Here is a 16,864-nt window from a genome sequence, read left to right as displayed (position 1 = left end):
CTTTCAAAAGGGTTCTAAGAAGCAAGATTGCCATAATAATAATAATAATAATAATAATAATAATAATAATAATAATAATAGTCAGGATCCATTGAGAAAGATGCCTGATCTTTACTATCTCTAGTGCTCAAGCCTTCCTGCAAGTTTGATAATATATTAATAATCATCTTTATTTCTGAGACAAAGTCAATGTGATTTATGATAAATGTACCAATTGATGAAGAGATGCTACTGTCAGGATGGCCTGACAATTTTTAGAGTAGCTCCAGGCACCCATCCATGAGATAATCATATTGTCAAGTGTGTCTGATGCACAAACATGTGGCAATGGAGGGAGGATGACCCTACACTTCCTCACTCCATTAACAGTAACACTTGTATTTAAAATGTTTGAGTAAGATTTTGGGAGAGGTCACCATTTTAAGGATAAATGAGATTCAAGAAATAAAACCACATAAAAAAAATGAAGTTTAATAAATTTAAGTTGTATTAATTATGGTCTTAAAACCCAGACATGAGACACAGTATCTTCCACATCCATTTAGAAGAATGAAAAGTTAGTTATAAAGCATTACTGCTTGCCAGACAGATAACAGATCATCTTATTTTTGAGGAATAATTCTCTTCTTTTGGAGTAACTAATGCCCACAGGCTGTGGTAATGTAGACCTAACCAATGTTTTGATCACATTTGATTATAATACACCTTAAGATGTGACGACTGCCCTTTGGTAGGATGGATCAGTAAAGGCGCTCCAGGAAGTGTAGGAGCTCAAAGCCAACTTCAACCATAATAAGAATTATGATGATCCACTCCAATCGGGAGGCGTGCTGCTCACTCAGGTGACTTTTAAGCAACTCCATCAATTCTATACAGTGGTTCAGCTTGACATTCATTACCTGCAGCAGAATGCAACAAGATTAGGGTATGCTCATCAACCAACTCAGGTTGTAATATTAATTAAAAGTAGTCAAATATTTAATATTAGGGAAGTTTTAATATTATTAAGGCAAAATTAGTAAAAGTTAAGTGATGCTTGATTTTTTTATATATTATAACCAAAATTTTTATTTTTATTTCTGGATTACCTAATTATAAATATAATACAATATATACCTTAATTACAGTATAAATTATTTCATACATACCAGCATATATTTTAATAACTGTCTATAAGATCCAAAAAAGAATATGTGGCACTTGGTGACATTTCAAAATTACTATATTGTATTTTCACTGAGAAAATAGTGGTAATCATTGTACAGAGGATCTCCAGTTTATAACAAGTAACATTAACTTAGCTGTTTGTATAGATTATTATAATAAAAAAAGAAGCACTAAACCTACAAGGGTCATACAGTGCAGCAGGGCAGGGTATAGTGCAGGGGTATAAGGTAGCAAGAGGGAGAGGTAGAAAGGGCTGTGAGAAGTGCTAGAGGAATATCATCAAAGTTTTTGCAGTAAATCAGTTGTCAAAAAGCCAATGAGACAGTCTGTGTCAAAGTTGAGTCCGTCAGCAAGGAGGGAAGATAAAGTAAGGGCATTAGAATGGCGGCGATGTCGGAGGTAAATTCTGCACACTCACTGATAGATTTGATAGTCCAACAGAATATGGCTAACAGAAACTGGAACCTGACAATTCTCACAAAGTGGAACAGGGTGCCTCTCCATGAGATACTCATGAGTAAGACGAGTGTGTCCGATGAAAAGACAGGAAAGAGTAGTCTCCCAACCACAGCACTGATGACAGGAAGATGGCCAGAAACCTATACATGTACTTGGTGTAATAGAATATAATTTGTTATGTATCACATCAGATCAACGTTGTTGCCAATGGTTGCGAAGGTGGTTAGAAATTACAGCAACATAGTCTGTGAATGGACGACCACTATATGAAACTGGGAGGTCATGTACTGCTGACCATGCAGCAGTGTCTGCCTGTTCATTGCCCTGTATGTCAAAGTGGTATACGAAGAACCAGGGGAAGAATCAAATATTTTTATAGCCTGCAAAGCACTAAGGGAGTCTTAAACTACCACAAATGGTGACACAGGCATAGATGCAATACAGGTAAGTGCTACAAGAATTGCATACAATTCAGCTGTACAAATGCTAGCCGAGTCTAATAAATGTCCTCGCTCGACGCTTTTCGGAAACACTGCTGCAAATCTGACACCGTCAGAAGATTCAGAACCACTGGTGTACACGACAATGGCATGAGAATGAGACTGGAAGTGCTGAAGAAAAAGAGAGCGAGAAGCAACTGTAGGTATTTGGGCTTACGAGCATGGCAATGGGGAAGAACAGACACGAACTGTCGGAACCTCCCAAGGGAAAAGTGAAAAGTTAGATGATACACGAACATATAAAAGTGGCAAGTGAAGAGAAGACAAAAGTGAATATAGACGAAGAGAAAAGGGACCGAGTAAAGAAGGGTGACAAACAAACAATGAACTTCTACTAACATCTGTTTCTATCCTATACAGTGGACCCCAAGTTTCGAGAGCCTCGCACTTCGTGATTTCGACTTTCGACAACTTTTTTTTGTCAAAATATAGCCTCACGTTACGTGATTTGCCTCATTATTCGTCAATCGTACAGAACGTGTCTGAGTGGCCTCCCAGCGTCTGTGTGCACACAAAGGCGCCCCACACACCATTCAGAGTCAGTGTGCCATTGTTTCTGGGCGAGTGACCATCACCCCACTCATTCACAAGATACATTTCATAATATTCCATTCTTTTTTGTGCTTGCAACGGCTAAATAACCCACCATGGGCCAGAAGAAAGCTCCTAGTGCCAGCCTTATGGTAAAGGTGAGAAACACAATAGAATTCAAGAAAGAATACACCAGCCAGGGTACTTCCCCACACACACACGATTTGATTTGAGTGGGGCTTGCACATGAATGAATAGAATTATCAAAGCTTATTGCTTGGGGAGCACTGAAAATTGGGTTGGGCAAATACGTATTCTGTTAGTGGGATGGTTTGTGAAGGACCTGCCTAGTATGGGCCAACAGGTCTGCTGCAGTGTTCCTGCTTTCTTATGTTCTTATATACACCAGCCAGGGTACTTCCCCACACAAACCAGCCAGGGTACTTATCCACACACACCAGCCAGGGTACTTCCCCACACAAACCAGCCAGGGCACTTATCCACACACACCAGCCAGGGTACTTCCCCACACAAACCAGCCAGGGTACTTATCCACACACACCAGCCAGGGTACTTCCCCACACACACAATCTGACTTGAGTGGGACTTGCGCATGAGTGAATAGAATTGTCAAAGCTTATTACTTGGGGAGCACTGAAAATTGGGTTGGGCAAATATTATGTTTGTGGGATGGTTTGTGAAGAACCTGCCTAGTATGGGCCAACAGGTCTGCTGTAGTGTTCCTGCTTTATGTTCTTATGTGCGCCAGCTGAGGAAATTGCTCCAGAGGAGGAAGAGAGAGGGAAGAAGGTGCCTTCTTCAAAGATTAAGGACATTTGTGAAAAGTGGAATGAGGTGCAAACATTTGTGGAAGAGCATCACCCTAACCCTCTCCCCTCCTCCCGTCTTCCGTACACCAACAGGAGTCTTCAATAAAGGAAAGTGTGATGTTATTATTGTTTTATACTTGATTTCTCATTCTTTTCTGCATGTAAATCTATATTCAGTCTACAAAAAAAATAATTTTTGTTAATACTTTTGGGTGTCTGGAACGGATTAATTTGATTTACATTATTTCTTATGGCGAAAATGGTTTCGACATTCGTGAATTTTGACTTTCAGCAGATTCTCTGGAATGGATTAATCTTGAAACTTGGGGGTCCACTGTATATGGAAGGATTGCAGAGGTCATGAAAGCGAACAAAACAGTGGAGGTAATGAGCATCACAGCAATCGTTCAAGGATGGAATTTCACCTTTGCATAAAGGCTCTCAACAGGTGAAGAGTGAAAAGCACCTAGGCATGAACATAATCCCTGGTGATGGATGAGAACAAGGTTAGAAAGAGTTGCAAGAGAGGTTGCTGAATATATCTGGTCGCCATAATCTAGTTTCAATAAAATTAGGGCGGAATGCAGTCGAAGGAGAGTCCGATGATCAGCGCCCTCCCTCCCATGAAAGATGTGTGAGGGTTTTAACCCTTAAACTGTCCAAACGTAGATCTACGTTTGCTTGTGTAGCATTCCGAACGTAGATCTATGTTTTTTTTTACATTCCTTCGTATGGAGAAAATCAAGGTTGGAGCACTATGTGTACAAACGTAGATCTATGTTTGGACTGTTTAAGGGTTAAGGAGGTTCAGCCGGCTATGACAAATTGCCTTCAAGGAGGTAATGTGAGGTTTCCAGGATAAGTGACGGTCAAACAGAAGGCTGAGAAACCTGAAAGTATCATGTTCTGGGATACGCAAGCCATACAGGTACAATGGATTATCAGGGATGATAGAACGTCTAGTGAAAGTAATTTGGCTTGTTTTAGTACTAGAAATTTTAAACCCATGAGCAGTGGCCCAATTGGAAACATGGTTGACTGCGTGCTGGAGAGAAACTGCAATGAGGCAACAGTTAGCGCCTGTTTATATAGAAAACAACATGATGGATGGTTATGTTTCACATTTTTGCACTGGTTTAATATTTGTATTTATTTATTTATTTATTTATTTATTTTATGTCTTTGCAAACAGTACACTGAGATTTTGTATTTACAATAGTGGGTTGCAATGCAAAGAGAGCCTCTATTATGCCTAAGCATTATGGGCCAAGTTAACATTATTGGCTTACAGTCTACTTAACACTAAGGAGTATATCATAGCTGTACAATAGGATAGTAATGATTTCATAGTTGTACAGTAGAATATTAATTATAAATGAATCAAAATTTGTATAATACGAAGATATATTTATATTCGAAAATGCTTTTTGTGAAAACAATGATTCAGTTATATTCCTGCCAACAATGGATAAAAGGTTCAAAGTGATTGTTTCAGTTATGATGTGGAAGTACATAGGTGAGTAAAAGTAAAACTTTAATTGGCTCCAAAATGCCATTTGTAAGGGTGGGCTGTGTGTGGTATGGGGCACTATTAACCCTTTTAGCTCTGATGGGATATCAGGTTCCCAGCTCTTTTCTATAACCATAGCAATGTACTGGTAACAGTTGGAGGCCATAGAAAACTGGAGGGACCTTCACTACTTCTAAAAATCTACTTGATTGTGAATCTGGTAACTTTGGCAGCTCTCTGCCTCACACAACATATCAACAAATGAGAACAAACCAATATGCCTTTCATAATTCAGGGCTAAAAGGGTTAAGCTAGGGAACTTGCAGTCTGACCTATGAGAGCAGTTATGGATAAAAACTCAAAATATTGTATCATAATTTCAAGAAAACTCACAGAAGTTCGCTTAGAGATACTGAGGTAATTTGAAACTTTTTTATAAAGTTGTTCCAGTTCTTCATATTCCCAGTAAAAGTCTGGCACATCCAGTAGATCTGAGCTCAGATTAATGAGGTGGCGGAGGGCAAAGAGTTGTCCCATACGCTGTAACACCTGTGTCTGGCTCAGCACCACACGCCCATGTTTGCTCAGCTCCTGATGGCAATTTCATTTATTTTAGTGAACGTGTCACAAAAATAAAATCTACATGAATTACTGTATATGTCAACATTTTATTCCAGGTCACAAATGTTTGTGTGTATTTTCTAGTCAATAATAAAATGGAAGGAAAGGAGTTATGCAAATTATGTGCCATAAATTACTCATTTCCCCCCAAAAAATTTAATTGCTGAAATTGTCAATGCTGTTGTGTGTTACTGTCCCTTCATATCAACATCACTGTATTAAACAGGCAGAGTTTCATTATCCAAAATATTTCTTGTAATTGACAGTCCTATCTTCAGACAACTTTGTTAAATTAAACTTAGCATACACAGATATTATTCAGACAACTTAATTATATTAAACACAGCTGTTACATATGTGTTTAACTTATGTCAAGTAATTTTTAAGTTCTTGTTTTACTCTGCCTGAAATGCTTTGCATAACTGTGGGCTTGTCCCTGTAAGTAAACACTAATGCACAACAATCTTTGTGATGTCAATGTATCTTGGAAATTAAATATTTTATCATAATCTTATATGACAAAAAAAAAAAAATCACTGAATATATACAACAGCATACCCATCTAATTATAAACTCAACTGTTATGTTTAACCCTTTGAGGGTCGACAGGTCCTCTCAGAGACTTGTTCTCAGGGTCGGCCAAATTCACCCCCCCCCACCAAAAAAAAAAAAAAATATTTTTTCTTATGAAAAAATAGTTCTTTTTTTTCCTAAACATTATAGGCTAAACAAAAATTTTTTACCATCAATACTTACCGAGATATGGAGGCGTGAAGTTGACAAAAAAGGTGCACCATGTGGCAACATCACCGGCTGCCATCACCCGGTATTCTTTTATTTACTGTTTTATGTACTATTTTCTATTATTTTTTAATTTTTCTTTTTCCAAGTAACTTTTATGGCCTGTGAGACCAGTATGATCAGTATTTTGTAAGTTATTTCTTTTTCAATACTACACAATAAGGGCATAAACACTGTTGTCATTGTTTTGTTTATAGAAAATATTTACACAAACAAACAATATGAAATGTTGTTTATTACTATTTTTCTATATTTTATATACACATATACAGTCACAGGGAATGTTTCTAGAAGTTCTGCAGCCTGTGGAAATCTTTGAAACATGGTGTCATGCACAGTGGTATTTTACATTCCTCACACATAAAACGAGTGTCTCTGCGTTGTTGTGGGCGTTTCCTTGTATGTGCACAGACATAACACCTCTTCTGAGCATTTTTCTTGAAAGCAGTTTTACTAGGAAGTGATCACCATGCTTCAGACGAGAAGGTAGTTGTTGATAATTTGGTGGGCGGTCTATTGCAGGTGTTCTTCCTTGGTACTTGAATACTATTTGTCTGATGACAGACAAACAGAATTTGCCGTATTGTGGTTTGTTTCTGGTCCTCATCTTATACATATTATAAGCATTGAGCATGGAAATGTCCAGAAGATGGAAAAAGAGTTTTATGTACCATTTATAACTCTTACGAACACAATCAGCAAACCCAATCTGCATGTCACATTTGTCCACTGAGTGCATATTGAAGGTGTAATCAATCACAGCTGCAGGTTTTAGAATGGGTTCATTGCTCTCTCTATGCTGCCTGCCAGTGTCTGCCATTTCATTAGGGTGAACTGATGACAACAGTGTGACTTCTCGTTTGTCATGCCACTGAAATGCCATGATGTTAATGGCAGCAAACGCCTGCACCTCACCTCTACGAGTGCCAGCATCAAACCTGGGCATATGTTTCCGATTTGCATGCACTTTGCCACACACATCTGTCATGTTCACTTGCAAAAAATCACTGAGTGAGGGGCTTGTGTACCAGTTATCAGTATATAATATATGCCCCTTACCAAGGTATGATTCTATCATTGTTCTAACCACATCACCAGAGATGCCCAATAACTTCCTGGTATTTTGCAATGTATAACTTCCAGTGTACACAATAATATCCAATACCAGACCACCGTAACAAATTAACTTCCAGTGTACACAATAATATCCAATACCAGACCACCGTAACAATCACAAAGCACAAACAACTTTATACCAAAACGTTTCCTCTTGCTTGGTATGTACTGCTTGAAAGAGAGTCTTCCTTTGAACAGAATCAAAGACTCGTCAATTACAAGCTTCCTGAAGGGATAAAAATACATACTGAATTTCTCTTTCGGATACACAAACACATGCCTAATCTTATATAAACTGTCGTTTCTGTCAGGCCTGGTTTTGTCTGAGAAGCGAAGCATACATAACATTAGCACAAATCGATTCACTGGCATTATATCACTGAAACCTGGGGTTGCAATCAGGCGGTCTGTTGACCAGTATGATTTCACTTTGTGCTTATACACATGTGGCATAAGCATTATTGTGGCAAAGAAAAGATACATCTCAGCCACAGTTGCCTCCTTCCACTGGTGTAGACGTGATTTTGGTGAAAGTATTGTGTCTGCCATGGTGTACTCGTAGTATGTGTTGCTTTCCATGACAATACTTTCTATCAGGGGTTCTTCAAAGAATAACTCGAAACATTCCAGTTCAGTGGCATTGTTCCCAAGTGTACAAGATGGCCGTATTCCACTTTGGCTGTCATCAAACTGGTGGGGATTTGGAACAAAATTGACAGCTTCCTGCCAATCCCAAGTGAGGTCTGCTGGTGGGTACTGGACAATGACAGGTGGTTGTGGTTGTGGAGGCTGGCATGGTGGGTGGGTGGGAGATGGTGGCCTTTTTTGTAGATCAGCTGAGGCAGCGGCATGGGTGGCAGCGTGGGTGGCAGCATGGCCCACTGCTGGTGCCTCATGGCCGGCACCACCACTACCACCACCATGCATATTTTCCATCCCAATTGCAACACTATCATCGTCATTTTCACTGTCTGTTCCTGTTGTACAGCCATGGGATGTACTCCAAGATGTACTCCTTCCCCTTGGAATAGCATATGGCACACTACCAGAGCGCATATATCGTCGTATATACTGACGCTTCACTGGGGAATATTGCACTTCACTATCACTACTGGAACTAGTTTCAAGAGCTTGTAGTTCATATTCACTATCACTATCATCACAAATGCTCACATCTGAGTCTGGGATTTGAGAAAATAGGAGTTTCCTCTTTGATTCTGGTACAACTGAACGTGAACAAGACGGCCTAGCACCAGAGGTGGAAGGCTGAGGGTCGTCTGGGTTTTCCTCACTATTACCGATATTATGGTCATTAGTTTCGGTCAAAACCTCACCAAAACATTGAAACTCATCTTCACTGGCACTTCCATCTGTATTAGAACTGTCACTAGGGAACAAAAGTGTCCCAATTTGCCGAGGAGTGAGGAACTTCTTACCGCGAGGCATGGTGGACATTGTGTACTAAGATGGCATTCCCACAATGCACCACTAGGTCCCAGATTTTTTTTCTACCGCGCACACCGACCACACAGACCCATTCTCTCACATCTAGGCCAAACAGCCCTTTCCCGCGAGATTTGACGGCGCTAGAATTTACGCGTACTAGTACGTCAAAAAAAAAAACCTGCGCGTAAGCCGTACTAGTACGTCTGAAACCCCCAAAGAGTTAATTACTATCTTTCTTGTTTAATTAGTTAATATAATAAGTAAACATTCACAAATTTCCCTAGCATTATAAACACTATCCATACAGAAATAAATTTCCCTCAAGTTACTCTGTGTTTAAAAAACAATAAAGATGTCTTACCTCTGAAACATACTCTATGTTATTTATATATCTATCAAGCGATGCTTCCCATATTCCTAGCTTCACAGACAAAGTCATGGCATTACTGAAGGTATACTTTTCCAAGTCTGTTTGACCCTCTGGGTTCAGGAAGATTTTGTCATTAACCAATTTTGTCTTTGATCTGAAATGAAAAAATGGTTTGGTAAGTTAATATATAAAAAATAATTTATCATTTTATAGTAATTATTTCTCAAATCAATATTAATGTGAAAAGCCCATTAATCACACACAGGAAATAAATAACACAAAAAACAAAGTGTAGTATTATAAAAATAATTGCACTTACGGTCCTTCGCTGTACCTATAGGTGAGGCTTTCACTTTCCTCCTCCACCGCTTGCTCATCATACTTGCCTTCCTCATATGATTTTAAATATCTAAGAACATTTGCTCTTTCCAATTCTGCTACATTCCAGAAAACAACAGAGCCCTCTCTGAAGAAGTAAATTTCTCTGTGCTCTGTCTCTAGCTGGTAAGTGGCAACCATATGCAAAACATCATTGGCATCTGTAAGGCATAAAACAAAGTTACGTACATACCACTAGACATACAATATTATTGGGAGTTTGTACAGGAGGGCCCTGCTTCTACAGCACATTGGGTTCTGGGGCTACTGCTGTAAAGTGAAAATTGCTGTAAAGTGAATCATAGCCTTTTTTCACTTTCAAATGCATATAAAAGCGTGGTAACATGTTTACACCATGTACTATTAAGTGAGCAATATAGCAAGACATAAAAAAAATGCATATACAATACACACATTACTTAAAATATTTTTCTCCTTAACTTTTAGTGAGTGGTAAATATCTTTATTTCCGGAAGTCTGAATAAATAAAGAATGGGTATAACTGAAAACCACTGTATTAGCAACACGCTGTAAAGTGGGGCCTGCCTGTATATTATGTATTTTATACACAAGATTATCTTTTATATCAAACATATACTGTAGTTAATTTTTTTTTCAACAAACCAGCCGTATCCCACCGAGGCAGGGTAGCCCAAAAAGAAAAACAAAAGTTTCTCTTTTTAAATTTAGTAATCTATACAGGAGAAGGAGTTACTAGCCCCTTGCTCCCAGCATTTCAGTTGCCTCTTACAACATGAATGGCTTACGGAGGAAGAATTCTGTTCCATTTCCCCATGGAGATAAGAGGAAATAAACAAGAATAAGAAATAGAAAGAAAATAGAAGAAAACCCAGAGGGGTGTGTATATATATGCTTGTACACGTATGTATAGTGTGACCTAAGTGTAGCAAGATGTACCTGAAATCTTGCATGTTTATGAGACAGACAAAAGACACCAGCAATCCTACACATCATGTAAAACAATTACAGGCTTTCGTTTTACACTCACTTGGCAGGACGGTAGTACCTCCCTGGGCAGTTGCTGTTTACCAACCTACTACCTATACTGTAGTTAATATAACTGCAAAATGTATTCTCACATAAAATCAATTAGGCTAAATTACAAAAACATTTAAATGATTACACAGCCAGTATATACGAGCTGCTGAGAAGAAGAGCGACGAACTTGCCAAATGCCAATTTGGAGAAAAATCATCTACAAGCATTTACAACAAAGAAAATGAGTTTGTCGAATGCTACTTTTGAGATCACCTACAAATGCCTGCAACATGTTGTGCAACAATTCCTTGGTAACCAATTATGCAATGTTGACCAAACTGGTTTCATTGGAAAGAGTGATGAACATTTTTGTATAGAAAATGCAATTTTCATGCACTATGCATGTATTGCTCACTGGAGAGTGTCAGTAGAAGTTTTCTACACAGCACTTCATATTGTGGTTGACGTGACTAATGCAGTTCTATTTAACACAAATGGAGCTACCACAATCTACCAAAAAAGCAGGCTGATTCATCACTATAAAACACTTAATACAAAGAAGTCTAGAGTACAAACAAGGCTGCCTATCCCTGGCTGCAAGTAGCTAGTGTATTTGCAGACTGAGAATAGCACAAACACTGACCCAAGTTTGTTTACAGTAAATATACACAATGTTCTCTCCCATGGACTTACAGTATCTTCTAAAAAATGTAGTAGCTAGAATCAACTAGAAAGGGCACCAGAGCATGAGAGAGCAGCAGCACCTAGGGTGAGTGAGCATACAACATATATTCTCAACTTTCCATGCATGTATCAATAACAGCTATAGATACAACTCAATATATACAGTGGACCCTTGGTTATTGGCTGTAATCCGTTCCAGAAGGTTGGCCTAAAACCGAAATGGTTGAAAACTGAATATGTTGTGTATCTCTATACGTATATGCTTCTAAACTGTTATATTCTGAGCACCTCTGCAAAAGCAGTGATAATGTGTGAGTGTGGTGAAAGTGTTGAATGATGATGAAAGTATTTTCAATTCGGTGGGAATCAATTAATCAGGTGAAATATAAGCAACTATTGGCAGAAAGGTGGGCTGGTGCAGATATGAGTAGTGGGGGGGTTGAAGAGGGTTGGAATAGTTTTAAAAATGCAGTATTAGAATGTGGGGCAGAAGTTTGTGGTTATAGGAGGGTGGGTGCAGGAGGAAAGAAGAGTGATTGGTGGAATGATGAAGTAAAGGGTGTGATAAAAGAGAAAAAGGTAGCTTATGAGAGGTATTTACAAAGCAGAAGTGTTATAAGAAGAGTAGAATATATGGACAGTAAAAGAAAGGTGAAGAGAGTGGTGAGAGAGTGTAAAAGGAGAGCGGATGATAGAGTGGGAGAGGTACTGTCAAGGAATTTTAATGAAAATAAGAAAAAAATTTGGAGTGAGTTAAACAAGTTAAGAAAGCCTAGGGAACAAATGAATTTATCAGTTAAAAACAGAGTAGGGGAGCTAGTAGATGGGGAGATGGAGGTTTTGGGTAGATGGCGAGAATATTTTGAGGAACTTTTTAAATGTCTACGAAGAAAGGGAGGTGGTAATTTCATGCACTGGCCAGGGAGGTATATCATCTTTTAGGAGTGAAGAAGAGCAGGATGTGAGTGTTGGGGAGGTACGTGAGGCATTATGTAGAATGAAAGGGGGTAAAGCAGCTGGAACTGACGGGATCATGACAGAAATGTTAAAAGCAGGGGGGACATAGTGTTGGAGTGGTTGGTATTTTTGTTTAATAAATGTACTACTACTACTACTACTACTACTACTACTACTACTACTACTACTACTACTACCACTACTACTACTACTACCACTACTACCACTACTACTACCACCACTACTACTACTACCACCACTACTACTACCACTACTACTATTACTACCACTACTACTACTACTACCACCACTACTACCACTACTACTACTACCACCACCACCACTACTACCACTACCACTACTACTACTACCACTACTACTACTACTACTACCACTACTACTACCACTACCACCACCACTACCACCACCACCTCTTCCTACCTATATATACCCATCATGCTCCACTTCTCATTAGTGTGACTTTGTAAATGGTCCAAGTCGGACCGAAACGTCGTCGTAAGCTCCTCTCTTCTATGTGCGGGTTATTTGTGTAAAGAGGGGAAGGTACCTAGGGATTGGCGGAGAGCATGTATAGTCCCTTTATATAAAGGGAAGGGGGACAAAAGAGATTGTAAAAATTATAGAGGAATAAGTTTACTGAGTATACCAGGAAAAGTGTACGGTAGGGTTATTATTGAAAGAATTAGAGGTAAGACAGAATGTAGAATTGCGAATGAGCAAGGAGGTTTTAGAGTGGGTATGGGATGTGTAGATCAAGTATTTACACTGAAGCATATATGTGAGCAGTATTTAGATAAAGGTAGGGAAGTTTTTATTGCATTTATGGATTTAGAAAAGGCATATGATAGAGTGGATAGGGGAGCAATGTGGCAGATGTTGCAAGTATATGGAATAGGTGGTAAGTTACTAAATGCTGTAAAGAGTTCTTATGAGGATAGTGAGGTTCAGGTTAGGGTGTGTAGAAGAGAGGGAGACTACTTCCCGGTAAAAGTAGGTCTTAGACAGGGATGTGTAATGTCACCATGGTTGTTTAATATATTTATAGATGGGGTTGTAAAGGAAGTAAATGCTAGGGTGTTCAGGAGAGGGGTTGGATTAAATTATGGGGAATTAAATACAAAATGGGAAGTGACACAGTTACTTTTTGCTGATGATACTGTGCTTATGGGAGATTCTAAAGAAAAATTGCGAAGGTTAGTGGACAAATTTGGGAATGTGTGTAAAGGTAGAAAGTTGAAAGTGAACACAGAAAAGAGTAAGGTGATGAGAGTATCAAATGATTTAGATAAAAAAAAATTGGATATCAAATTGGGGAGGAGGAGTATGGTAGAAGTGAATGTTTTCAGATACAGTGGACCCCTGCTTAACGATCACCTCCAAATGCGACCAATTATGTAAGTGTATTTATGTAAGTGCGTTTGTACGTGTATGTTTGGGGGTCTGAAATGGACTAATCTACTTCACAATATTCCTTATGGGAAAAAATTCGGTCAGTACTGGCACCTGAACATACTACTAGAATGAAAAAAGTTCGTTAACCGGGGGTCCACTGTATTTGGGAGTTGACGTGTCGGCGGATGAATTTATGAAGGATGAGGTTAATCATAGAATTGATGAAGGAAAAAAGGTGAGTGGTGCATTGAGGTATATGTGGAGGCAAAAAATGTTATCTATGGAGGCAAAGAAGGGAATGTACGAAAGTATAGTAGCACCAACACTCTTATATGGGTGTGAAGCTTGGATTGTAAATGCTGCAGCGAGGAGGCAGTTGGAAGCAGTGGAGATGTCCTGTCTAAGAGCAATGTGTGGTGTAAATACACCTACCATCCGACTTACGACCTGGTCGACTTACGACCACTCGACTTACGACCGTGTTTTTATGCCAAATTTCTGGGAAATAAACAACTATTTGTGTTGTACACAGTGTTTATCCTAAACCTTACAGTATAAAATACAGTACTAACAACATAAAAAGTAAAGTAAAACATGAAATACCAAAATAAAACAATAAAATAAAGTCATTACAAAAATGTTTTCTTGATATTCAGTAGTAAAGTTCGACTTACGACCGGTTTCTCGGAACCGAACTCGGTCGTAAGTCGGATGGTAGGTGTATTATGCAGAAAATTCGGAGTGTGGAAATTAGGAGAAGGTGTGGAGTTAATAAAAGTATTAGTCAGAGGGCTGAAGAGGGTTTGTTGAGGTGGTTTGGTCATTTAGAGAGAATAGCTCAAAGTAGATTGACATGGAGAGTGTATAAATCTGTAGGGGAAGGAAGGCGGGGTAAGGGTCGTCCTCGAAAAGGTTGGAGGGAGGGGGTAAAGGAGGTGTTGTGGGCGAATGGTTTGGACTTCCAGCAAGCGTGTGTGAGCGTGTTAGATAGGAGTGAATGGAGACAAATGGTATTCGGGACCTGACGATCTGTTGGAGTGTGAGCAGGGTTTTATTGAAGGGATTCAGGGAAACCGGTTATTTTATATAACCGGACTTGAGTCCTGGAAATGGGAAGTACAATGCCTGCACTCTAGAGGAGGGGTTTGGGATATTGGCAGTTTGGAGAGATATATTGTGTATTTTTATACATATACAGTATACTTCTAAACTGTTGTATTCTGGGCACCTCTGCAAAAACAGTGATTATGTGTGAGTGAGGTGAAAGTGTTGAATGATGATGAAAGTATTTTCTTTTTGGGGATTTTCTTTCTCTTTGGGTCACCCTGCCTTGATGGGAGACGGCCGACTTGTTAAAAAAAAAAAAAAATTAATCCGTTCCAGACACCCAAAAATATTAACAAAAAATACATTTTCTGAGGATTAATTATAGTTTTCCATACACAAAACAATGAGAACTAAGTAAAATAAATAAATGTACATTTAAATCACTATTACATACCTTTACTGAAGACTTTTGTTGGCTTAAGGAAGACAGGGAGGAGGAGAGAGGGAGGATTTATTGTTTGGAAGGGAAATCCCCCTTCATAAAGACTTCAGGCATCAAGTCCTTATCTGAGGTTACTTCCTTTCTTTGTCTCTTAATGGTACTAGGACCAGCTTGAGAGTCACTGGACCCTTGTTGCACAAAATAACTGTCCAGAGTGCTCTGTTTCTGGCATCTCTTTAAGATTTCCCTAAAATGGGACAAGGTTTTGTCACTGAACATGTTGCAGACATGGCATGTTTCAGCTTGGTCAGGGTGATACTTTTCAACAAAACTTTGCAACTCATTCCACTTTGTACACATGTCCTTAATCACTGAAGAAGGCACCTTCTCCCCTCTCACTTCCTCCTCCTCTGAAGCAATTTCCTCAGCTGCAGTCTGTTGCTGTTCCAGTTGAAGGTTTTGCAGCTCTTCAGAGGTTAGCTCTACCCTGTGGTCCTCCACCAACTCTTCCACATCCTCGCCACTCACATCCATCCCCAAGGATTTCCCCAGTGCCACAATAGATTGCATAACAGGCATAAGGTCCTCAGGGTCAGCCCCAAACCCTTCAAAATCCCTCTCTTGGACACAATCTGGTCACAATTTTCTCCAAGCAGAGTTCAAAGTCCTGGAGTCACTCACTGCCAAGCCTTAAGGCTTATACAATGGAAGATACTGAAGTGATTCCTCCAGAACTCTCTTAGGGTCAAGTCAGTGTCCGAGGTCACTTCAAAATACCTTTGAAACACTGCTTTTGTGTAGAGTTTTTTGAAGTTAGAAATGATCTGTTGATCCATGGACTGGATGAGAGGAGTGGTGTTAGGAGGCAAGAACTTCACTGTTATACAACACAAGTCCCTAAACAATTGGTTTTCCAAGTCTGGAGGATGAGCAGGAGCACTGTCCAGTACCAGGAGGCACTTGAGTGGCAATTTCTTTTCCAGGAGGTATTTTTTCACACTCGGGCCAAACACATCATTGACCCACTCTTTGAAAATGTGCCTTGTGACCCATGCCTTATTATTAGCTTTCCACATCACACACAATCTATTCTTGATGACATTGTTTTTCTTGAACACTCTGGGATTTTCAGAGTGATACACGAGTAAAGGCTTCACTTTGAAATCCCCATTAGCATTATCACAGAACAAAAGAATAAGCCTGTCTTTCATAGGCTTGTGTCCTGGTAGTGCTTTTTCCTCCTGTGTAATGTAGGTCTTCCTCGGCATTTTCTTCCAAAAGAAGCCTGTTTCGTTACAACTGAACACTTGTTGGGGGAGGAATCCTTCAGCCTCTATGTACCCCTTGAATTCCTGCACAAATTTTTCAGCAGCATATTTGTCAGAACTTGCAGCCTCCCCATGCCTTACCACACTGTGTATGCCACTATGCTTCTTAAATCTCTCAAACCAGCCTTTGCTGGTCCTAAATTCACTAACAGCAGCACTTGTTCCAGGCATTTTCTTTACAAGATCCTCAAGCAACTGCCTTGCCTTCTCACAAATCATCAACTCCACAACACTATCTCCTGCTGATTGTTTTTTGGTGATCCAC

General features: G+C 39.3%; 1 protein-coding gene across 1 annotated transcript; it reads right to left on the bottom strand.

Annotated features, from left to right (window-relative positions):
- Positions 1-457: 457 nt before the first annotated feature.
- Positions 458-9,890, bottom strand: LOC128685449 (required for meiotic nuclear division protein 1 homolog; the record flags this gene model as incomplete). Its single annotated transcript, XM_070082981.1, is given in 4 exon segments — positions 458-899; positions 5,391-5,588; positions 9,343-9,505; positions 9,671-9,890. Coding segments are annotated over 4 exon segments (740 nt in total), but the record flags the coding sequence as incomplete, so codon positions are not given.
- Between the last annotated feature and the right edge of the window lie 6,974 nt (positions 9,891-16,864).

This window comes from Cherax quadricarinatus, chromosome 8 (assembly GCF_038502225.1).
Source record: "Cherax quadricarinatus isolate ZL_2023a chromosome 8, ASM3850222v1, whole genome shotgun sequence".
Lineage (NCBI taxonomy): Eukaryota > Metazoa > Arthropoda > Malacostraca > Decapoda > Parastacidae > Cherax > Cherax quadricarinatus.
This window is presented reverse-complemented; position numbering and strand designations above follow the sequence as displayed.